The following is a 21,392-nucleotide window of genomic DNA, read 5'->3' as shown; positions in this document are numbered from 1 at the left end:
TTCCGCTCCAGTAAAGTTGAGAAGGATGCGGCAGAAGGGGTGGAAAGGGATGATGAACGGGCCCATTTGGCGCGGCCGCGTTTCAGCCATCGGATGGTGAGCGGGACCTTCCGTGAGCGGTTTCGGGTTCGAGCGCCTGGCTTCCTCTGGCACGCACCCGGCGAAGCCCTCTTGCTTGTGGGGCACCCGCTGGGCTGTCAGTCATCCTTGTGTTTTTGTGCGTGTGTGAGATGAGCAGAAAAGCAAGACAGCATCAGCAAGGGATGGAGAGGCTGCCTGCTGTACGTAGTTGTCTCGCTTCATTCGGGTGTTGACGGATGTCGTCATCAATGTGACAGCTGACGCGATGACTGTGTGTGCGTGCGTGTGCGTGTGCGTGTCAGCCCAAATCCGACAGCAGCGCGAGCGACTCGTCCATTTCAATCAACATGCTGAGCGTCACTTTGGACACGGGTGGGTGAGCGACGTCATCATATGCGACTTGTATCTATTTGTAGAGCTACGGCAGCCTTTCTTCTAAAGTCCAACCGTTCACATGGCGGTTTTGGTCGTAGTCTGCGACGTGGCTGCATTTCCTCTCTGATCAATGTGTGTGCGTCCGTGCAGACAAGTGTGGTTTTCTGGGCATCGGCGTGGTCGCTGAAAGCCGGGACAAAGGTGCCGGCGTGTACATCGGATCCGTCGTGGAGAACGGCGCTGTGGCGGCCGACGGACGCGTGCGCGCCGGAGACGTCTTGATACGGGTGACGCGCGCGCGCCTGCACGCGTGCTATACTCACTAGTCAGTCATCACTGAAATATGTGGGCAGCAGCGCATAGTGACTGCCTCATTACGAACGCAAAGTCCATCGGAGCTTCGATATGAATATACAGTAGTGCAGACGGCTGCGAACCGCGCGTGATGACGTCATCACAACGATGGTGGCCACTGATTTTACCTGGCACGTGCTGCGTGTGACCTGATGACGACGATAACTATGATGAAAACCATGATGTCATCGTCAGGTGAACGAGGTGAACGTAGAGAAGGCAACCAGCTCGCAGGCCGTCCAAGTTCTCAGAGACGCCTTCCAGAAGCCGGGGTAAGCGTGAGGGAGCGTCACCTAGTGTCTCAGTTTAGCATCCGTCATGGCTGCAGATGTGTTGTTTATGTGACTACGTGCGCGCAGTCCGCTCTCACTGACGTTGTTGCGGTTTTGGGAGCCACCGCCCGACGGCCTTTTCACCTTGCCAAGAGGTCAGTGACGCAAAAGGGCCAGTCGCTGCATGGTGCCTCATTTGACAAGCGCGTTGTTCCGGAGGTGAGCCGGTGCGTCCAATCGATCCCGCCTCCTGGGTGTCCCACACGGCCGCCGTGACGGGGAAACTCCTCCCACCTTACGGTAACATACCAACCCCCCCGCGTGACATCAGTCCACGGAGGTGTATTCATGACACTGCATGCTTGACGTCCAGGTGAAGACGAGCATCTGAGCGTGGACGGCGACATGGCGGCGGTCGTCACGGCGATGATAAGGACCGATTCGGGCGTGGTGGTTCGCGACCGGACGTGGCTCAAGGTGGTCATCCCCGACGCCTTCACAGGTAAGTGCATGCGCCGCCTGCCGTGCCGTGCCGTGCCGTGCCGTGCCGTGCCGTGCCGTGCCGTGCCGTGCCGTGCCGTGCCGTGCCGTGCCGTGCCGTGCCGTGCCGTGCCGTGCCGCGCCGTGCCGCGCCGTGCCGCTCCCCCGCAAACCCCGACAACGCGTGCGAACCCACCGTCGAGTCGGGCGCCGCTCTTTGTGGCTCGCTCAGGCGGTGACGCGCTCGGATGGCTGCGCCGGAACGTGGCGGGCGCCGCCAATCGCGCCGACGCTCGCCGATACGCCGCCGAGCTCCTGGAGCGCGGCTTCATCCGACACGCCATCAACGCCCGCGCGCAGAAGCGATTCTCCCCGAAGCGATACTACGTCGTCGGAGGTGAGTCGCTGGTAATGTGCGCTTCCACCCGCCGCCACCTGGGGGCGCCGTTCACGTACGTTCCCTGTCAGACCTCCACGAGATGGCGCTGATGAACCGACGCTAAGGGAGCGAAGCGCCCCGCCTCTGGGCGACGGCTTCAGACGCCTCCGGTCAAACTGCGGGGACTCATCTGATCCGCGGGACCGGTCTGACCACTTGGAACCGTCTTGACCACAAGAACAGCTTTGAGCACACGGACTTTTCGGAGCGGTCTGACCTCAAGGTGCAACGTTACCTACCGAAACGTATTTCTGGCTGCAGTTGCAAAGTGTCCGAATTTGGTTTGCAGCGAGTCACACTGACTCGGGCGGGCGGCTGTGCATACAGCCAAACAGCACCAGACACCCCAGATAACACAAATAGTAGGAGCAGCAAAGAGCAGCAAATGCAACAAGTGCACAGACATAATAAACAGCGAGTCATTAACATTAAATTAGCATTTGTCCTTCAGTGAAGCAGGGGGCGCCGGGAGCGCACTATCTGAGCGGAAGTCTGTCGCCGGCCGCCGTCTTAAATTAGCATTTGTCCTTCAGTGCAGCAGGGGGCGCTGGCGGCGCGCTATCTGAGCGGAAGTCTGAGCTCAGCCGCCGGCCGCCATCTTGAGTGAGCGAGGCGGAACGTGCTGAAGGAGGAGGAGGAGGAGGAGGGGGGGGGGAGGAGGAGGAGGAGGAGGAGGAGGAGGAGGAGGAGGAAGAAGTGATTGCCGCTCTGCTCGTCACGGTTGGTGGGAAGAGTCCACGCAGCGTAAGGACAAAACAACATTTTCACCTCTTTCGACTTAAGTCGTCGTTGTCTTCGTGCGAGCTTGCTGCCGCAGCAAGCAAGGCCATGCGCGCGCACCGCATCCTACTGCACTGAGGCTGCGGCGATGACGTCATGGTTCACTGGCTGGCTTGCAAGCGAGTTTGACGAGTTAACCTTGTCGTCTTTATGGCAAATGGCTCTTTTCTTTCGCCGTCTCAGAAATGGAGTTGTGACTAGTTGAAACGACACACCGAAGGACGCGTGACGTCACGTCGGTTTGTTTTTATTGACTTTTGGGACCACCTCGATTTCCCCAGGAAAGACGTGCAATACCGACCCGCTCGCACAAACGAAAGCCCAAAAGATCAACGTATAACTCAGGCAAGAATGTATTTGTGGCCGACGAGATGTAAATATAAAGAGACCCGCGCGATACTGTTTGACGACATCATGGCATATGATCAATGGTCAGGTGAGGCGAGGCGAGGCGCAGTCATCTTGCACGGCACGCAATCCAGCCATGATGTTGGGAGTCGTTTGGGGCGGGAAATTGTCATGCTGACCACAGGTCAGTGCCCCCTTGCCAACAGTGAATTTGGCCTACCCGCCAACAAATGGCAAAGTCTTGTCTCGGATATCTTCAGTATCATTGTGAGGAGTCTTAAGGCCGGCCGCTCGCCATCAGACATAAATATCTGCAAAGAGTCCAATGGATAGCTTGAATTGAAGACAACCGGATCAGTATTACCGTTTTTTGCCATGTATAATGCGCAAAATTTAACTAATTTATTGTCCTAAAATCTGGGGTGCGCATTATACATGGGTACAAAAAAAATAAATACAAAATTTATTTTATTTTTTATCCGGATGTGGTACGGAGGCCGCCATTACAGATGCGCTTTCTTCTCTGCTGTTCACTTCAAACACGCTCCGTACGAACACAATGCTCTCGTATCAGACAAGGCTTGCTCGATCACCTGCTCGTTTGCTGTCACAATGTACCCTACACAAATCCCAAACATTTCTTCGCTATCGAGTTTGCTAGCGCATGCGCAGTGATACTGACCGGCAGAATAACATCCGGTTGTTCCCAAAGATGATCTTTTTTCTGAAATAATTTTACATTTACAGACTTAAGTAGGAGTCCAAATTTGAGTGCGTATTATACATGGGTCCAGGCTTTTTTCCAGCACCAACATGCCATTTCTAGGGTGCGTATTATACATGGGGGCGCATTATACATGGAAAAAAACTGTAGTTTTTTTCTTTTTTTTTTTTTTTTTTAGCAGTAGCGCGCTAGTTAGCTGGGCAGGCGCGTTGAACTTCCGCCGGAAAGTAACCGTGCCCTCTGCCTCTCGGTCTCCAGGACGATGTCGTCGACGTGGATGACAACGCCTCGCGGCGACTTTGTCGGGTCACCGTGACGACCGCCACTCTTCACACCACTGCTCCGTGGTTTTTTTAGGTTTTGATTTTTGTCAGCTGGATAAGAAAATCGAAACCTAAAGAAAAAATGGCGCGGATGGCCGTGTCGTCTGTGTTTTTCCCTTCCCCGGGCGGTGTGACGAGTCCCCCCGTCGCCTAAAAGTCGCTGTCCCGCCGGCTGAAGCTTCGGCGTGCGTGGCTGAGGAGTCCGCGGTGGAGTGGTCGAGGCCGCTCTCCCTGGTGAGAAAAGTAACAGACAAGCTCCATGCCCTCCTGGTCTCCGTGGCAACTGAATGCCAGTGAAAACGCCCCGTGTGTCACGTGACAGCCAGCACCTCCAAGCTAACTTTGAAGTGCCGACAACACAGAGATCAACGAGGTCCAGGCGGAATCCACAAAGGAGATGTCCAAGACTTGAAGAAAGAGCAACTCGCTTGGCCTATGAGCAGGCTTTTGGGACAGCTGCCGTTCCAACGATGGCTGGTCACGGTTTTCAAGAAACACTTTTCCAGTCCTGGTTTTTGGAACGGGCGGCCATTTCTCTCCCGGTGAACACGTGCGTATGTGCGTCTTTGGTCTTGGCCGCAAACGCGAATGCCAGAGCGAGGGACGTCCCGCGGTGGCCATTTTGCAACGCTCCGTTTGACTTTGTGAAGGTTTTGAAACGGATCCACGTCTCCGCCGTATCAAGACTGGCGGCTTTTGCCAGGCGTGGAAAAATGGTGGCAATGAAACTCTTGATGTCTTGCTTGCTGCTGTTATGCAAGCGGCGCATCTCAGTGGGCCACCACTGTTTTGAGTTGCATTGAATAAAAAATGTTTTGGATTTATCCCATTTAAGTTCAGTATCAGCTGACATATGCGCTGGACTGCCCTAAAACGGGCCCTCTCAAGATGACTTCCAGCTTCGCGCTTTGAAAATGGCACTTTAATCATGACTGTTTTAGCAAGGTGGCCAAAACAAATGTGGCTGGGGCTGATTCTCTGGTTCCATTTTCGGTGCCAAGCTGTCTGGCCCGTCATCATGACAGCGTCATGGGGTCTCATCCGGCCCGTGGAGAGAGACTGCATTCATTTACTGCACTGCAATTTTGCAATCGAAGCGATTGTCATTGCTCATTGTGCCCACCAGAGGGCGCACTTCAGCCCGACGCAGTCCAACTTGCGTGTTGCTTCTTGAGCTTCGCTCTCATTTGACATAAGAGTTGAAGTGAAAGAGTTAAGTTGTTAAGTTGGGGGCTCACCTGACCTGACAGCGCCCCGCCCCCAGCCACCCACCCACAATCCGCACGAGGCTCTGCGCTGCGCTTCGCAACTTTACTTCGCTCTCACGCGTGGAAATGAGCCGATCTCCGACTGATTGACAGCTGCGCGTCCGATTGTGCGACGTCATGGAAATCCCGCCGCTCCTGGTGGCGCTCATGGTGACGTCACAGGCCAGTCCACGTAATGCGGGTCTTTCCGCGGAGTCGGAGCGTTTATTCAACGCGCGCGTTTCCGTCATTAAGTCACTTCGCGCGTGTGTGTGGACGAGTCTGAGCGTGATTTTGCATGCGTGTGTCTGTCGGGGAGTTTGCGAGTACGTGAAGTTGTGGTGGTTGCAAGTTGCAACACTGAGTCAGTGTCTGAGCGTGAATGTACAGAGCGTGTGCGTGAGTTTGCATGTGTGTGATTAAATGAGTTGCTACTGCTGTGCGTGAGTGTGTCGCTTAAGTCACTTTATGATCAAGTGAGTGCGCGCGCGCGCGCGCGCTGTCGGGATCTGTATCAATATAACCGATCGCTGCGTGTGTGCTGGTGACCTCTTGTGGCCGACGGAGGAAGCGCCAGTGACGGTTGTCGATGGCTGTGTTTGCAGGTGTTCGCAGACACGAGCGCGTCCTCATCGGGCCATCGCGTTAGCAAGCGCTACACCATCAACCCGCTCGGGTACAAGTGGACGCACGCAAACATCACGTACAGGTGAGGCCAGCCGCGAACACTGCGCGCGCGCGCGCACGCGCGCACACGTGCGGCGAACTCACTCGATCGAGCATGCACTCACACACACGCACGGGCGCTTCCGTGTCAGGTTGGAGTCGTTTCCCGACACGCTGAGCGCGGACGCCACGAGACAGGGGCTCAGCTCGGCCTTCTCCAAGTGGAGCGACGTGTCGCCGCTCAGCTTCACCGAAGTCCGCCAGCGCGACGCAGATATCACCATCGGTAGTGCTACCCGCAACCCGGCGCGCGCGCGCGCGTCTGTGAGTGTAAACGGGCGTGCAAGTACGTGTAAGTGCAGGAAACGGGAGGGAGCGTATAGCGTGTGCATGGTCGCCCACCACCTCACGTACGCACGCACGCACGCACGCGCGTAGCCTTTATTTGTGTGCACCGCCGCAAGGTTTCTACGCTTTGAACCACTCGGACTGCGCGTCGTCTCCTCTCCATCCCTGTTTCGATGGCATCAACGGCGAGCTGGCCCACGCCTTCCTTCCACCACGTGGTGAGATCCACTTTGACAAGCACGAGTTCTGGATCATCGGGAGGTCCCGCTTCAGCTGGAGCCGAGGTAGCGTGACGGAAGCCACGCCCTGCCCGCCCCGCCCTCCTCGGTCACTCCGGTCACCTTGGCTTTTGTGCAGGCGTGTGGCTTAACGACCTGGTCCAGGTGGCAGCGCACGAGATCGGCCACGTGCTGGGTCTGTGGCACTCGGCCCACCCGCACGCCCTCATGAACCCCAACGCCACCACCACGGGCCAGAGGGACGTCGGGCCCGACGACGTCCGGGCCATACGGAGGCTCTACGGTCAGAAGTCTCTTGTGTGAGAGGGCACGCGCACGTGACTGAGACCAGTGTGTCTTTTTGGAACGGCTGTGCTCAGGCTGCGTGGACAAGCGGCGGGCGTGCGAGCGCTGGGCGGGCTCGGGCCTGTGCCAACGTCGCAAGCGGCTGATGCTGAGGACCTGCCCGCGCCGCTGCCGCCTGTGCTCGGGTGAGTTTGGCCCAGCCCGGCCCGGCCTGACACAGGCCCGTCCGGTCCACTCACAACGCGCCGCCTCCCCTCCCTTTCAGAGGCCCCGGAGGCCATGACCACACCGCCGCCGCCCGCTAATGTCAGGGTGAAGGTGGTCTCGCGCGGTAAGGTGGTGGGCTTCCGCTGCGGCACCAAGAACCTACCATGGCCCGCACCCAAAGTCAGGTCAGCCCAGCCGCACGCTCTATCGGGAGGGGAACCGCTAAAACAGGCAGGATGCCCCGGAGAGAGAGGCGCGCGATGGAGGTCCGCTCGGCAGTCTGCACGCCACGGCACGCCGGCGGGTGTCGCTCACCGGGTTGACCCACCCTCTGTGTTTGTGCCCTTAGCTGGTACAAAGACGGCGAGCGCATCGCTGCCTCGGTCCCGGGACATATTGCGCTGAAAGGTCGCGACCTCCGCATCGTGGCCAACGAGTTCAACGAGGGCGTCTACACCTGCCACCTCCACGGCCGCGGCCGCGCCTCGGCCGCCAACTCCTGGAGCGTCCGACTCCGGAAGCCGGCCGGCTGGCCGCAGCTGACCCGCTCGCAAAGCGCCTCGACGTGACGTTGTGCTTCGGCGTCCGTTAGAGCGGGGCTGTCCGAAGCGGGCCCCGGAGTGCCTTTAAGAGTATTTGATGACGCTAGATTCCTTTTCCAGTTTTCCCAGTAGATTTGGCCGCTCACTTTGACTTCCCCCCCACAAGCACTGTGAGCGATTGAAGCGCTCATCCATCTTTCATTTGATGACTTTCAGCTGCGAGCAAAGTGGCGTACATCTCGTTAGCATGCGAGCTACGCTAAGGCGGTGCCCTTTGAACTTGACTCTTAACAAGCCGGTGTCAGATGGTTGACGTCTTTTCTTGTCTCGGCGGTCAGGTGGCAAACATTTAGAAAGGGCCGGTCGCCGTGGAAACCAAGCGGGCCGCCTGAGAAACTTTCATTAGAAATGACTGACAAGCGCAGCCGACGATCAACAACGGCCGTGAATAATACCCGTCACGTCGACGGCGGATGCCGGTTACCGTGGCGATGTGGTGGCTGCCTTTTATTTATCTTGGGTGTCCGCTCACGTCGCCTTTCCTTTTACTAAATCTCGTTTGGGGTTCGCCAACGTTTGGCTTGAATAAAAGTCACACTTGAGCACAAAAGTCTCCTCTGCTCACAAAAGTCGCCGGTCACGCCCATTGTGATTTTCTACGAATGCTGCCACACTGATAATGAGGACATGATGACACAAATGTGTCATTGGAGCATTTTGCGTGAAGCACAAGCCCTGGTCGCTGAGAGCCTTCAAGTTGTCAATTTGGAGCCGAAATATTATTAATATGATTGAACGGAAGATGACTGCTTGGCACGTCGCCGACTTTGAAAAGTAGTGACGTGATTGAACGGAAGATGACTGCTTGGCACGTCGCCGACTTTGAAAAGTAGTGACGTGATTGAACGGAAGATGACTGCTTGGCACGTCGCCGACTTTGAAAAGTAGTGACGTTTGTAAAGTGCTATGACCTTTCTGTCCGGTAGCCGTCGCTATGTAGCTCGAAATGTTGCAGGCCGGCTTACGAGGAGACGAAGACCGATTCGTGGCCTGAGCCTTTTCATTTGGCAAAAGACGTGGAGGAGGAGAAGAACGCGCCTCACTTGACTGAAAAGTAAGTTTTACGTTGCTTTGCTCCTCGAGTCACTCTGACTATCGTGTCCAGATAGATCGTTTTGGACAAGCTAAAAAGGAGTGCTGCTGCTGCTGCTGCTGCTGTTGTGGTGCCGGTGGCAAGTGTGAGCACCCTCTACTGGTAGAAAGCAGAGGCTGCCCAAGTCTGGTCCTGCAGAGCCGCTTCCCGTCCAGCCTGTTTTCCATCATCCAGATTCAAGTCCTAGGCATCGTGATTGGGCGGGCGCTGATGAGATGGCTTGGCTGATCATTTGCTGCAGGTGCGTGGTGCGTGCCTTTGCTACAGATGGGAAAGGTTTGAATTTCAACCTTCCATCGGCACTGCTCAATTTGCCCCAACACTTTACCCCCTTTTATGGGTGAAAGTGGAGCTTTAATAAGAGTGGAGATTGTAAATGACACAAGTCCTTCTTTTCGTAGGGACACAAGAAAAGTGAAAAGACGGAGACACGTGGAAACAAGCAAGTGAGGAGGCGGCTGACATAAGCAGCGGTCCCGCGACAAGCGACATCATTCGTCGCACCTCTATTTGGTACGGCTCGTCGTCACGCAGGAATCTCAACAAAGAAGCAAACGCTGCAGGAAGTCTTAGGTGAGTAGCCAGCCCATTGCTGCCATTGCGCCGCCCGCTCGCGTTGGGAGGGCTCCACCGCCGGAGGGCTCTACCGCCGGAGGGCTCTACCGCCGGAGGGCTCTACCGCCGGAGGGCTCTACCGCCGGAGGGCTCTACCGCCGGAGGGCTCTACCGCCGGAGGGCTCTACCGAGGAGGCCACGTCTCGCACGGGCTGCTCCATGAGCGTTTCCCACACAGCTTTGACTGGCCTTCTTAGTGGACGAGCATTGAGGGGAGATTGCCCTTTTGGCTCAAGCCAACCCAGCGGCACCTGGAAAGCGGACTTTAAACCGATGATGATGCTCAAGCAGTACGTAAATGAAAAAGATGGATCTTTCCAACCTTTGTTCTTTGGCTCATTTTTAAAAGCCTTTACGCCCAAATGACATCAGAAACTCACGCTTGGTGTGGAAGTCAAACTTTATTCTCTCTCTCTCTCTCTCTCTCTCTCTCTCTCACACATACGCGCGCGCATGCACGCTCCTTCTTGTTTTGGTCGTCAGGTGCACTTTGAGCCCCCCCCCCAGCCCGTCTGTCCGATAAGGCCTCACCAGCGGAGGTGGGGCTTAGGCACAGATAAACACCAGCGAGAAGGTCGGCCGCTGCACCATCTTCTGCAAACAAGCGCGCACGTGTGGATGCGTGTGCGTGGCGAGACCGGTCGGGAATGATCGCAGGTCAAAGTTCGGGAATGTATCTTGGGGGGGAAGGGGGGGCGTCCGGTGGCCACGTCATCATTACATGCCCATCCTGATGCTCTGAATGATCTGGAAGATAGCTGTGCGCGCATACAAAGCAATGAAAACATTTCAACGTGGCACTTCAAAGCAGGTCCCGGCAAAGGGGGCGTCCCTGGGGGACCCGCTCGCTGGCAAGAGCTTTGCGCTCTTTGCTCCGACACGGTCGCGCTGACTTTTTGGGTCGGGCCCAGGTGGAGCCAAAGACGCGGCCCGACGCTCGCAGCCCGTCGCTCGCGGCCCGTCGCCAATCAAAAGCTTGGCGCGCTTGCCCGGTACGGAAGCATGCGCCCTGACTTTTTGGGTCGGGCCCAGGTGGAGCCAAGGAGGCGGCCCGACGCTCGCAGCCCGTCGCTCGCGGCCCGTCGCCAATCAAAAGCTTGGCGCGCCCGCCCGGAGGCATGCGCCCGCCCGGTACGGGAGCATGCGCCCGCCCGGTACGGAAGGAAGGAGGGAGGGAAAGAAAGAAAGAAAGAAAGAAAGAAAGAAAGCCAAGCTACCTGAGCCGCAAACGACAAAGAGGAAGAGCGCCAGCAGCCAGGGTCCCACGCCTTTGTCGTCCGTCAGGTTTCTCTGGAACAAAAAGAGGAACGTTAGCGCCAATCGGGCTGCCACCGCAACCGCCTCCTGACTTGTCATCGCTGGCGTTGCGCTTTTAGCACAGGCTAGCTCATAACCTTTGGGGAGCTTTCAAGCAGTTCCTCGGCACCTAACTTGGTGTCATCTACTTTGATCATTTAGTAATGGTTTCTTTCGGTGCCTTGTTGAGAACTTCAACTTCGGGCTTTAGTGGTTGGTTCATTTTGCCCCTCAATCGAAACGAGTCCGAATGGTTTTGATTCCACTCTTGCGATTTTTCTTCACCCTTGGTGAAAGCAGAGTGGCTCTCATTTGCGACTTTCATTTTGGAGAACAGCTTCATTTTCCTGGCTGGACCGAAGCATCATCAACTCAACTTCAGGCAACGCGCTTGTCAATAATGAGTCTACTTTCGGACTCGGGTCTGGCTAACGTTTTGGTCCACAATCACACAGAGCAGATCGAGTGAGTGTCCATGTGATGGAGGCTTGACTGTGACGTGTTGCATCGCTCGCCTTGCGTGACTTGGGACTCACCGTGGACTTGGCCACATTTCCTCTCAGCGTGATGTTCTTGCTGTGTTTCTCGTTGGCCATCCTGATCCTCTGCTTCGCCACCATCGTGTCGTTCAAGCGCGCCTACTGGCTGACGGCTTTGCTTATTTACTACGAGTGGTTGGTTCGCTGAGGCGCTCTTGGAAGTAGGGGCGACTTTCGCCTGTCGACGTACTCAAAAAGACCAAGCCACGCCCACCCGGCGCCACTTCCGCCATCCAGGTAGCCGCGCCTCCAACTTCACTTCCGAAAGGCATTTCAACATCAAATTTCGTGTTGCGCTCCTGTTGGATTTAGAAAAGAAATACGAACTGACGTTGAATTGAACCTCATGATCTCATTTGTAGTTGAGCGTAGAAGAAAGACATATTTAGTGCGTCCTTTTTTTATTCGCTTTGCAAAGGACTCATTGGACTTTTATTTTTAAACAGGAAGTTGTAGTATAAAAAAAAGCGTCTCACGACCCGTCTGTTATAGTCAAACAGGTCACAAAAACGAATTTGAAAATGATGTCACGGTTGGGTTGTGATTATGATTGTTCATTTAAAATGGAACGTAAGTGGGCCACGTCTTCCAACTCGAGTTTAATGTAAAGCGAATAGATACGTGTACTTAAAGCTGAACTCCACGCAAGCAAGCGCGCATGCAGACGTGGCAGTGAGCGACGCGCCTCCTTATGACGCTTTTCCGATCCGAGTGTACTCCGCTTCCGGCAAGTCAACATGGCGCCGCCAGTGCCGCTTTTAGCAGGTTCGTTCCTTCGTCCTATTTCTTTTCAACGTCCGTTTTTCTGACGTGCTTTTGTTGATCACGTTCGTTGCTTTTTCTGTTTTTGCACGTGCAATAATGCGTAATGCACGCACACCCACACACTGTTGGACACAATTTCATTCTCCACTCGAGTATAGTATTGTGTTCATCTGTGTTTGGGCTCCAGAGCGTCCCGGATTTCTTGCCCCATAATTTGAGATACCCCAAGTAAAGTTGGCATGCACAAATTTGCTTCATTTAAAAATGGTTGATTGGGGTTGCTGACAAATTTTGGCTCCACACTTCTGCCTATTTCTCTGCAATATAGTGAGAGTGAGTGTAAATGTTCACATTTACATTGCAAGTTGAGTTGATTCATGTCCCCACCCTGCATTTTCGACTTGTGCTCTTAAAATGAACGTTAGGGTGCTCCGAGTACATAGTCTGGAGCCTAACACTCGTGAGAACGCAGAGTATGGTTGAATGGTGGCTGAGAGAGTTTGCATATGTGACTTTTGTGTGTTTCAGTAAGAGAGTCGGGCGGGACGTCGCTCTTTTGCGGTCCCCCTACCTGCCAGGAGCACGCCGCTTTCACCAGGTGATCTCCCAACACTGACATCATCAGTGATGTCCTCAGCCAGCGTGTGAATGACCGTGTGTGTCTGTGTGTGTGTGTGTGCGCGCGCGCACGCACGCAGGGATCCTCGTGCGAGCCAATGCCTGACGTTCAGCAGTGATGGCTCGCGGTTGGCGTGGTGCAATGGAAAAGTGTGAGTATGTGGTTTTGTGAATCTCGACACGCTCGCCAGCCACTCGGTTGCCCTCATTCGAGCAGAGGAGCATCAGTGAGACGGCAAGCTCCGCAAAAAGACACGGTTAGTTCATGTGTCAGTTCCTGGTCGTGTTTCCTGCTTGCATCCACCAACGTTTGGGCCCTTCGGTGGTGCCGGTGACAGCCAAAGGCCGCCTTTCCTTTACGGCCGTTGTCGGGTTACCCGCAGTCACTCCAGTGTCTCTCAAAAGGCGCAATGTTGGCAGCCCGGCCGCCTAGCCTCGGTGGCCTGCCTGTCTCGTGTCTCCAGACACGTGCCCTCCTCTGCCAGCACCGTTAGCTCAGTCAGGTGCCTCGCTATGTGGCGGCGATCTTTGGGGGAAACTGGGGCGGCCTGTTGACCCCCTTGCCCCCAATCCCCCACTTCCGGTTTGGGGCAGACGGCAACGGTGTCTTTCGCTCGCTCTCGCTCGCTCGGTCAGTCCGGTGTCTCTGTCATCAACATTCACATATACGTGGCCCCCTGACTCGAGGTTAACACCTTGACAGCCATGTCAACAAGTGTAGGCTCCAGGAGCACAGAACCTTGGGGTACGCCTTTCAGTAGGTGGTGCCATTACTCTTGAGAACTGCTGGAACGGGCCCTAGAGTTGACCTCGGTTGATATGCGCCTTTGGCCAGCGTGTCGGTGGCGCGGACCTCGGACGCCTCCCCGGTGGCCACATTGGAGCTGCCCAAGACGGCAATGCTGCGCTTCTCTCCTCTCGCCAACATCCTGGTCACCTGGCAGCCCTACACCAGTAAGAACATTGCGCACCTTCATCAGGCGAACTCGCGCTGCTTACACTGGCAACAAATACACACACAGTGTTGACAACTTGGGCTTGTTTTTGACGGGCCGGCTCGTTCCCGGTTTTGGCGTGCTTTGTAAGCCGCTTGTCACCGCGCTCATCTATTCTCACACGTTGTAAATCCCAAAGCGCGTTTGGACCGTGACCGAGACATGTCTTTCCAGAGAGCGGCGAGGCGGCTCAGGGCGACGCCAACCTCCGTCTGTGGGAGCTGCCCGGCGGCAGCCTGCTCAAAGGCTTGTTCCAGAAGAAGGCGGACGCTTGGTGAGCAGCGAGGCGCGGCGCGGCTCTGCCCGACTAGACGCTGATACGGCGCTGTCGTGCAGGTGTCCCAGCTGGTCCCAAGACGAGAAGATGGCCGTCAGGATGGTCAGCAACGAGCTGCACTTCTTTGAGGATAACAATTTCAGTAAGGACACGCATGGTGTTAGCAAGCATGCTGAAAGCTAATAAACATCACGTTCGCCTCATATGCTAATCGCATGCTAACGCTAAAGCATCTTTTGTGTGCAGACGTCATCGCCAACAAGCTTCACGTGCAGAAAATTGCCAACTTTGAGCTTTCACCGGGAGCTCATCCCAGCAAGGTGAGCGAGCAACCAGTCACTCCAGCTGTGGAGGCCACATTGCACCGCCCGCTCAAAAGTTCGATGTAGACCGCTACGCCAGCCAGCAGGAAGCGCAAATAGCACCACCTGATCAATTAATTTGCCCCCTCCCTCCCCGTCAGGTGTGCGTGTACGTCCCCGGCAGCAAAGGGGCGCCATCATTCGTGCGCCTCTTCCAGTACCCGCGCTTGGCGGAGCCTGGCGCCGCCCTGGCCTCCAAGAGCTTCTTCAAGGCTGACCGCGTCAACATGCAGTGGAACAACAAAGGTGAGTTGGGGCCGCAACACGGACGCTAGAAACTCACCAAAGACGGCGCTTGAACTGCAGCGAGAACAAATTCGGTTGCGGGAGGGCAATCGCTTCGACCTTACATTCCTTTGTACGTCGGTCAGACTTGCCCGCCGGAGCCCAGTCGCGACTTGACATCACACTTAAGACGCGAAAGACTTTTTGGCGCTCGCCTCGGGGCCACACGTCTGACCTGCGCGCTTGTCGGCACAGCCTCGGCCGTGCTGGTGACGGCGAGCACCGAGGTGGACAAGAGCGGCGCATCATACTACGGCGAGCAGACTCTGCACTACCTCCACGTCGGCGGAGAGACGGCGCACGTGCAGCTTGGTGAGCATGCAGCACCGCCAAGAAGGCAACTGAGCCGCAAAGCTCACGGCTGGAAGGTCACGGCCGTCAGACAGATGCACCCTGGAGACCCTTACTCGCCACGTGGCGCTTTTCTCCCCTCAGCCAAGAGCGGGCCCATTTACGACGTGGCCTGGAGTCCAAACTGCAGCCACTTCTGCGTGGTTTACGGCTTCATGCCGGCCAAGGCCACAGTCTTCAACCTCAAGTGCGACGCCGTCTTCGACTTTGGGACCGGACCGCGCAACGCCGCCTACTACAGGTGAGGAGGACGTGCCGTTGGCTGCATCCCCCCCCCCCCCCCCCTTCCTGCTGAGAGTCTGACTGCATGCTCCAGTCCGCAGGGTCACATCCTGGTCCTGGCGGGATTCGGCAATCTTAGGGGTCAGATGGAAGTTTGGGACGTCAAGAAGTACAAACAGGTGAGTGGAGTGGAGCACCGCCCCACCCCAAATTCTTTGGCTTTTTTTACGCGTCAACAACGGCGTCTGATTGCCTGGGAAAAAAAAGCTGGAAGCCAATCCTGCACCAGAAATAAGGATGTGTGCCATTGCAGGTCTCCAAAAGTCAGGTGGCAGACGCCACTCACTTCAGTTGGTGTCCGGACGGCGAGCACGTGCTGACGGCCACGTGCTCGCCGCGGCTGCGCGTGGGCAACGGCTTCCAGGTGCGCCACTACACAGGCGGCGTGGAGCAAGCGCACCAGACGCCCGAAGGCAGCGAGCTGTGGGAAGTCCGCTGGCAGCCCTTCCCAGACGGAACCTTCCCCGAGCGGCCGGTCCGGCAGCAGGCGGCCGGTCCGGGCGGCGCGCAGGCCGCACCCGCTCAGGCCTACAGACCGCCGGCGCTCAGGCACCTCCCCGCTGCGCCCACGTCCAAATTGGTATGCACAAAAGTCACTGCAAGCCACAGTTGAGGCCGCTAACGTGACGCTTGTATTTGATGCTGCAGCACGAGGAGGAGGCGCCTCAGAACGCGCGTTCCTTCGACAAGCCTTTGTCCAAAGCGGCACTGAAGAATCAGAAGAAACGAGAAGCGCGCAAAGCTGCCAAACAGGTCATGGCAAAGGCAACTTTTGACTTGATAGCAACAAGTCTGCTCATTTTCTGCTGTCTTTTCCCACAAGTCAACAACAAAAACATCACATTTGCATCTTAGACTAGCGTCAAGTTGTTGCTATCGCAGCAGCCTTGCTCTTTCAATATTAGCGGAGCGACCGTGACGTTTGAGCTTCGCCACATGTTTGCAATTTCTATTGGGGCAGGGCGGGCAGCGTGGCTCAGTGGCAGAGCGCCCGTCTCCCAATTGGAAGCTTTTGGCTACGCGTCTCGACCCGTGCGACCGTGTCCCCGACCGACAGTCGCCACGCCGAGCCCAGCTTCCGATTTTGCTACGTCTGGGTTGGCGTGGCAACGCTCACGTTCTTTCCCGTCCTCTGCAGGAGAGCGCGGCCGAGCCTGAGCCACTCCCCGAGCCCGCCAGCGTGGCTCGCGACCAATCGACGGAGACCTGCGACGACCCCGAAATGGAGAAGAAGGTCAAGAACGTCAAGAAGGTCAACAGCGAGCGCGACGTTTGCAAGCGTATCTGGGCGCGTGCTTCTTCCTCGCCCGCGTAGTGGTGGTTGGCGAGCGGAGCCGGCTGTTTGTCTGTCACACGTTTGTTGACGTTGCCTTGCAGAAGCTGAAAGCTATCGAGGAGCTGAAAGAGCAACAGTCGTGTGGAAAGGTTCTGCAGAAGAACCAGGTCAGCTACTCTGCCGTTACTCTGTCCTTTGGCTGGCGTTTAACAGCAGCGAGAAGGGAAGCCCCACCCGCGCTGTCCTACTTCACTTGTCGCCGCTCGCTGTCGTTTCAGCTGGAGAAGTTGCAGAAGGAGCAGCAGCTTCTGGATGAGCTCAAACTACTGCGAGTGCATCAGTGATCCTCCGCGGCGTCCCTCTCTCCGGTCGCTGAGCAACAGCTCCTGTCTTGCGCAATAATAAAAAGGCCTCTTTTCCAGACTGGCTTTTTTTGTCTGTCCAATTAAATTCTCAAGATGGCCAAAGATAAACAGCTTTGCAATTGCAAGTTAGCTGAGCACAACTTTTTAATAGGATAAACTATTGAACATTTTTTTTCATGCGGTCTCGATAGCATAAACTTGGGCGTTGACAAAAAGTAAACGTCGTGAAAACTGAGCAAGTCATGACGTAGAATTTCCAGATCTTATTTCATGTGAAAGTGCTCGCATTGCCCACGGCCATGGCATTACGGCGCCCTTGCCAACATGGCCGCCCCGTAGACACGTTCGGCTCGCCGGTGGTACAGCGCGTTGGCATATGTCGTCTCCACCCATTCGTGAAGTCCCCTCTCTAAAACGATCAATTAATTGCTTAGTACCGTAAGGTTGCGTCGGCGCTCGTAGTGTTGTTGAGCTAGATTAAGACCGCCATGTATTATTGCTTCGAGAGCGTTCGATAGTTGCTCAGGCATTCTCCGCGGGCCACAGACAAGCTGTTGGCGGAGGCGTGGCTCTTTCTGCGCCCGCGCAGTGAACGCTCACTTGAGCGGTGCGGCCAACAGGCAAGCGGGCTGTTCAGCGGACACTCTCGCCAATTAGGCTCAAGTCGAGAAAGTGAGCGGCGTCATGGTACCTCCGCAAAACGAGCGCGCCACGTCCTGAGAGTCGAGGAGCCTAAGTAAGTATTGGCCGACACTCTGGACGCTCTCGTTAGCTAGCGGATAGCACGAGCCGTAGCCTAGCATCGTAGCACGAAGACAAAGTGTGCGTTCGGAAATGGTCACCTAGCGCGCGCTCCGTCACTCCGAACGTTGTTCAAATGTGCCGTGTGTTCCCCATTGAAGGAGTTCCGTAGCGCGCTTTAGGCGTTCCGACTGTCAAACACCGCAGATGCGAAAAGTCGGAGCACGTAGGCTTCGTTCGTAAAACAATGGCTCTCGGGTGAGCGCGCTCTGCCTCTCCGAACGCACTCACTTGACTAACCCTCGAGTGTTGTCGGACTGTACGTGCGAACGCACCCAACGTTCACGTACGTGTTGGCTCGCTGCGAGCGAGGCGCTATGTTGTGCGTCATCCTCATGATCACGACGATGAGATGAGATGAGGACCACGTGTCTCCACACGGCTATTCACCTATTCGTTTATTGCCTGTCATCTACACCCGTGACGTCACAGACCCATCGAAGAGCTCAACGTTTGCAGGGGAGTCGGAAGTCGCAGTTTGGGGATTTCCGATCGGGACAAGTGCACTCAAACCGGGAGGTCCCCAAAATATCGAGCTCGAGTTGTTTTAATCTGACGTCACTCGACAAGGGCTTGGAGATGCAAACTCCGAATTGCAAAACCTCCTTTCAAAGTTAAAAAAAAACTAAATACATAAACTGTTGACAGTTTCCTCCCATCAGTCAATCATGGTTTCCCTGGTTAAGGTGTGTCAAAACCCTGCCAATGAATTCTTTGCCCTCTGGGGGGGCAGTGTGGTGCCGTGCATGGATAGAGTCCACACTTGGAATGAGAAGGGAGAAAGTTGCCATTGAACTCTATGAATAGAACGCGTTTTTCACAGAATGGGAAGAATTTGTGCCTTTGAGTGGGCCACAACGTTTGTCTGTGAACAACGTTTACGGACTTAAGCAGGAGTCAAAATTTGGCTGCGTATTATACATGGGTCCAGGCTTTTTTCCAGCATCAACATGCCATTTTTAGGGTGCGTATTATACATGGGGGCGCATTATACATGGAAAAAAACGGTAGCTCTGGCTTAGGATTTAGCCTAAAAATTTGCAAATATGTCGGTCAAAAAATGCTGACCCCCATCCCAAGCTTGCATACGTCGGAAGTGTCGCTGACGCACATGGTGTCCACTTGCAGGCAGAAGTTGACGCCACGCAGCCATCGCCAAAGTTGGGCGCACGCCTCAGCGGACCGGGTCTCGTTCGTCTCGCGTCTGACCAACGCCCGACTGGAGAAATGTGAGTGTGCCGTCCGGCCGCAAGTGTCCTCCGGCCGGGCGACCGCCCGCGCCAGCATCGCAGGGGGCCCCGAGTCACTGGGCCTCTTTTGGCTGTGACCGCCACGTCAGCAGAGCCGCCATGAACCCCTCGTCTTTTCACCCGCATGAGCGGTTCAGGCCCGCGTCCTCGCGCCAGATTCACGGGCAGCCGCCACCGGAGCGGAGGCTCGCCCACCATCCGCTGGAACAGCGTGGCAGGGTAATGCCCGTGGGTGCGGCGCGCCTGCCGTTGCTGGAGCCCCAGACGCCGACCGTGCCTCACAGCTTAGCGACCGCCGCCCCTCTGAACCTCCGCCACGCATCGGAAGCGGCTCTGCGCGGCCGGGGCCTCGTCGGCTCGCGGAGCCTCTCCCGGACCCCGGGCGCCGCCACGTCCGGTGGAATCCGGCCACCTCGCTACCAAACTGCGGGAGCCGGCGGTCTTCATCCTCAGCGAAGCATGTCCGTCAGTGTCCAGCCGCTGCGCCCCCCGATGCCCGGCGCAGTACCCACCGGTCTTCATCCACCGCACGCCCAGACATCTGGAGTCGTACCCGGTGCTCTCCAGACTCCAGAAGTACCGTCCGGTGGCCTCCAGCAGGGCCCTCCGAGGGCTTTGGGACCCCGCAAGCTCTCGGACTCGGACGCGCCTCCCAACGTGACGGTGTCTACCTCCACCATCCCGCTGTCCATGGCCGCCGGTCTGCACCAGCAGGGCGGCGGCGACTTGAGCAGCATCGTGCACCGAATCAACCAATTATGTCAGGCCCGCGCCGGGGCGGGCGCCACCTCCGTGTGCGAGGGCCAGATCGCCAACCCCAGCCCCATCAGTCGGAACCTGCTCATCAACGCCAGCTCGAGGGTGTCGGCGCCGGGACTCCAGGACGCGCTCCCCGGAGCCGCGATCCCGTTGCACCTCGGCCCGTCCGTCGCCAACGCGCTGGCGGCTTTCCCCGCCGATGGCGTCCAAGGCCACCGGCAGTGTGTCTGGGCCCAACACCGGCAGCCCCCCGAGGGGATCCACCCCTGCGAGAGCCTTCACTCGGACCGCACGAGGGAGTGCGCTTTCCGTGCCCGGACCCTCGGCAAGCCCGCCCGGGGGCACCCGCCCGGACCTTACGCCGATGACGACTGCGCAAACTCGCCGTGGGGTGCCAGCCAGGTCCCGATGGGCTTCCAGGCGGGACGCACGGTAGGAGCCAAGTACCGATTGGGCCAAGAAAGTCTTCCCGGACGGTCCAGGATGGCATCAGATTTGGACTTTTTTGGGGGGCGGGACTTTTTGGCAGCCGGCTTTCGGGATCCTAAAGCGGACTCGACAGATGGGTCGGCGGCGGGCCCGCCTCGGAGCGCCGCTTCCGCTCTTCGACGCGCCTACCGGTAAATGGCAGCCGCACCTCATCTAGGGGCTGGTGTACTTGTAGCGGGTCCATTTGAATGAAATGTGTCAGTGGCGCAAACGTGACAGAGCGGCTTGACCGGCGTTATCCCTGAGAGGGGAAATACTTGATGTTCCCGAGCGCCGGTACCGTGACGGCTGGCCCGGCAAAATAAAGTTTTGTTGGCGCATTACCGAGCGGCTCTTATCTTGACTTCTCCTGCCTGTGCGTAATGTGTGACGGCGAAACTCAATTGACTGATGAATGGGATTGAAAAAATACACTTGCATGGTTTTTTAATTGGTTGGAATTGGGTGGGGCAAGGAAAAAAGAGACTTTTGCAATATATTGACGATTGCACAGATGCTTGCTTACAAGGTCATCCGTCCGCTCTCGCTGGAGAAATGGCCGCAATGACCCTTGTGTCCCTGGTTGTGTCCTTCCTTCCTTCCTTCCTTCCTTCCTTCCTTCCTTCCTTCCTTCCTTCCTTCCTTCCTTCCTTCCTGCCTTCCTTCCTTCCTTCCTTCCTGTCTTCCTGCCTTCCTGCCTTCCTGCCTTCCTGCCTTCCTTCTTTCTTTCTTTCTTTCTTCCTTCCTTTCTTTCTTTCTTTCTTTCTTTCTTTCTTTCTTTCTTTCTTTCTTTCTTTCTTTCTTTCTTTCTTTCTTTCTTTCTTTCTTTCTTTCTTTCTTTCTTTCTTTCTTTCTTTCTTTCTTTCTTTCTTTCTTTCTTTCTTTCTTTCTTTCTTTCTTTCTTTCTTTCTTTCTTTCTTCCTTCCTTCCTTTCTTTCTTTCTTTCTTTCTTTCTTTCTTTCTTTCTTTCTTTCTTTCTTTCTTTCTTTCTTTCTTTCTTTCTTTCTTTCTTTCTTTCTTTCTTTCTTTCTTTCTTTCTTTCTTTCTTTCTTTCTTTCTTTCTTTCTTTTCTTCCCGCTTTTGCAGCAGGGCCGCCGCTCCACCCCGTGACCTGGGGCAGAGGAGGAACCGCTCGGTCCCCGTGGAGAGGTAAGCAGAGCAGAAGAGCGGGAGCCCACCCGTCAATGGCTTTTGCAACCGTACATTGTTTTACGAATACATTGGG

At 56.1% G+C, this 21,392-nt stretch overlaps 5 protein-coding genes and 1 long non-coding RNA gene across 13 annotated transcripts; 5 read left to right on the top strand and 1 right to left on the bottom strand.

Moving 5' to 3' along the window:
* Positions 1 to 100: 100 nt before the first annotated feature.
* Positions 101 to 2,414, top strand: LOC133155607 (segment polarity protein dishevelled homolog DVL-3-like). The gene is made up of 8 exons (XM_061281059.1): positions 101 to 453; positions 607 to 743; positions 1,006 to 1,082; positions 1,170 to 1,237; positions 1,302 to 1,382; positions 1,456 to 1,584; positions 1,795 to 1,959; positions 2,031 to 2,414. Exons 1-8 carry the CDS (start codon positions 429 to 431, stop codon positions 2,063 to 2,065), a joined length of 717 nt encoding a protein of 238 aa, XP_061137043.1. The 5' UTR covers positions 101 to 428; the 3' UTR covers positions 2,066 to 2,414.
* Positions 2,415 to 2,634: 220 nt separating this feature from the next.
* Positions 2,635 to 8,320, top strand: mmp23bb (matrix metallopeptidase 23bb). 8 transcript variants are annotated; one of them, XM_061281288.1, is made up of 10 exons: positions 3,142 to 3,313; positions 4,112 to 4,410; positions 4,499 to 5,606; positions 6,029 to 6,132; positions 6,242 to 6,441; positions 6,554 to 6,721; positions 6,795 to 6,959; positions 7,036 to 7,146; positions 7,227 to 7,434; positions 7,518 to 8,320. In XM_061281288.1, exons 3-10 carry the CDS (start codon positions 5,562 to 5,564, stop codon positions 7,735 to 7,737), a joined length of 1,221 nt encoding a protein of 406 aa, XP_061137272.1. In that variant the 5' UTR covers positions 3,142 to 3,313; positions 4,112 to 4,410; positions 4,499 to 5,561; the 3' UTR covers positions 7,738 to 8,320. The 8 variants fall into 8 exon arrangements, with proteins under 8 accessions (XP_061137269.1, XP_061137272.1, XP_061137273.1 ...); XM_061281285.1 differs by lacking the exon at positions 3,142 to 3,313 and adding an exon at positions 2,635 to 2,745 and having other exon boundaries at positions 4,112 to 5,606; XM_061281289.1 differs by having other exon boundaries at positions 3,151 to 3,313; positions 4,112 to 5,594.
* A 510-nt stretch (positions 8,321 to 8,830) lies between these two features.
* Positions 8,831 to 9,857, top strand: LOC133155759 (uncharacterized). The gene is made up of 2 exons (XR_009714725.1): positions 8,831 to 9,104; positions 9,265 to 9,857. It is a non-coding gene; the product is annotated as an uncharacterized LOC133155759 (long non-coding RNA).
* Positions 9,858 to 9,860: 3 nt separating this feature from the next.
* On the bottom strand, positions 9,861 to 11,530 carry serp1 (stress-associated endoplasmic reticulum protein 1). Its single transcript, XM_061281296.1, has 3 exons — positions 11,311 to 11,530; positions 10,696 to 10,768; positions 9,861 to 10,236 (listed from the first exon to the last, which is right to left on the bottom strand). The coding sequence occupies exons 1-3, from the start codon at positions 11,392 to 11,394 to the stop codon at positions 10,196 to 10,198; spliced, it is 198 nt and encodes a 65-aa protein (XP_061137280.1). The 5' UTR covers positions 11,395 to 11,530; the 3' UTR covers positions 9,861 to 10,195.
* A 72-nt stretch (positions 11,531 to 11,602) lies between these two features.
* Positions 11,603 to 16,945, top strand: eif2a (eukaryotic translation initiation factor 2A). Its single transcript, XM_061281283.1, has 16 exons — positions 11,603 to 12,078; positions 12,607 to 12,676; positions 12,777 to 12,848; positions 13,532 to 13,650; positions 13,866 to 13,965; positions 14,028 to 14,110; positions 14,215 to 14,288; positions 14,432 to 14,576; positions 14,811 to 14,927; positions 15,051 to 15,207; positions 15,283 to 15,367; positions 15,502 to 15,828; positions 15,897 to 16,001; positions 16,387 to 16,500; positions 16,626 to 16,691; positions 16,803 to 16,945. The coding sequence occupies exons 1-16, from the start codon at positions 12,051 to 12,053 to the stop codon at positions 16,866 to 16,868; spliced, it is 1,728 nt and encodes a 575-aa protein (XP_061137267.1). The 5' UTR covers positions 11,603 to 12,050; the 3' UTR covers positions 16,869 to 16,945.
* Positions 16,946 to 17,435: 490 nt separating this feature from the next.
* Positions 17,436 to 20,511, top strand: LOC133155753 (protein FAM222B-like). Its single transcript, XM_061281284.1, has 2 exons — positions 17,436 to 17,625; positions 18,819 to 20,511. Exon 2 carries the CDS (start codon positions 19,040 to 19,042, stop codon positions 20,321 to 20,323), a length of 1,284 nt encoding a protein of 427 aa, XP_061137268.1. The 5' UTR covers positions 17,436 to 17,625; positions 18,819 to 19,039; the 3' UTR covers positions 20,324 to 20,511.
* The last annotated feature ends 881 nt before the right edge of the window (positions 20,512 to 21,392 follow it).

The sequence above is a fragment of the Syngnathus typhle genome, linkage group LG6 (genome assembly GCF_033458585.1).
Source record: "Syngnathus typhle isolate RoL2023-S1 ecotype Sweden linkage group LG6, RoL_Styp_1.0, whole genome shotgun sequence".
NCBI classification, from domain to species: Eukaryota; Metazoa; Chordata; class Actinopteri; order Syngnathiformes; family Syngnathidae; genus Syngnathus; species Syngnathus typhle.
The sequence above is the reverse complement of the archived record's forward strand: the minus strand, read 5'-3'. Positions and strand labels throughout refer to the sequence as shown.

Bases quoted from the DNA above. Each gene is read 5' to 3' on its own strand.
- mmp23bb (XM_061281285.1), top strand. From the start codon at position 5,562: ATGGAAATCCCGCCGCTCCTGGTGGCGCTCATGGTGACGTCACAG. The intron at 6,133-6,241 runs GTGAGGCCAGCC...CTTCCGTGTCAG, and splicing joins CACGCAAACATCACGTACAG to GTTGGAGTCGTTTCCCGACA. The intron at 6,442-6,553 runs GTAAGTGCAGGA...CACCGCCGCAAG, and splicing joins AAACGGGCGTGCAAGTACGT to GTTTCTACGCTTTGAACCAC.
- LOC133155753 (XM_061281284.1), top strand. From the start codon at position 19,040: ATGAACCCCTCGTCTTTTCACCCGCATGAGCGGTTCAGGCCCGCGTCC.
- LOC133155607 (XM_061281059.1), top strand. From the start codon at position 429: ATGCTGAGCGTCACTTTGGACACGG. The intron at 1,083-1,169 runs GTAAGCGTGAGG...ACGTGCGCGCAG, and splicing joins GACGCCTTCCAGAAGCCGGG to TCCGCTCTCACTGACGTTGT. The intron at 1,383-1,455 runs GTAACATACCAA...CTTGACGTCCAG, and splicing joins GAAACTCCTCCCACCTTACG to GTGAAGACGAGCATCTGAGC.
- eif2a (XM_061281283.1), top strand. From the start codon at position 12,051: ATGGCGCCGCCAGTGCCGCTTTTAGCAG. The intron at 14,928-15,050 runs GTGAGCATGCAG...TTCTCCCCTCAG, and splicing joins GACGGCGCACGTGCAGCTTG to CCAAGAGCGGGCCCATTTAC. The intron at 16,002-16,386 runs GTCATGGCAAAG...CGTCCTCTGCAG, and splicing joins CGCGCAAAGCTGCCAAACAG to GAGAGCGCGGCCGAGCCTGA.
- serp1 (XM_061281296.1), bottom strand. From the start codon at position 11,394: ATGGTGGCGAAGCAGAGGATCAGGATGGCCAACGAGAAACACAGCAAG. The intron at 10,769-11,310 runs GTGAGTCCCAAG...TTTTTGTTCCAG, and splicing joins GAAATGTGGCCAAGTCCACG to AGAAACCTGACGGACGACAA. The intron at 10,237-10,695 runs GTAGCTTGGCTT...ATGCGCGCACAG, and splicing joins CTTTGTCGTTTGCGGCTCAG to CTATCTTCCAGATCATTCAG.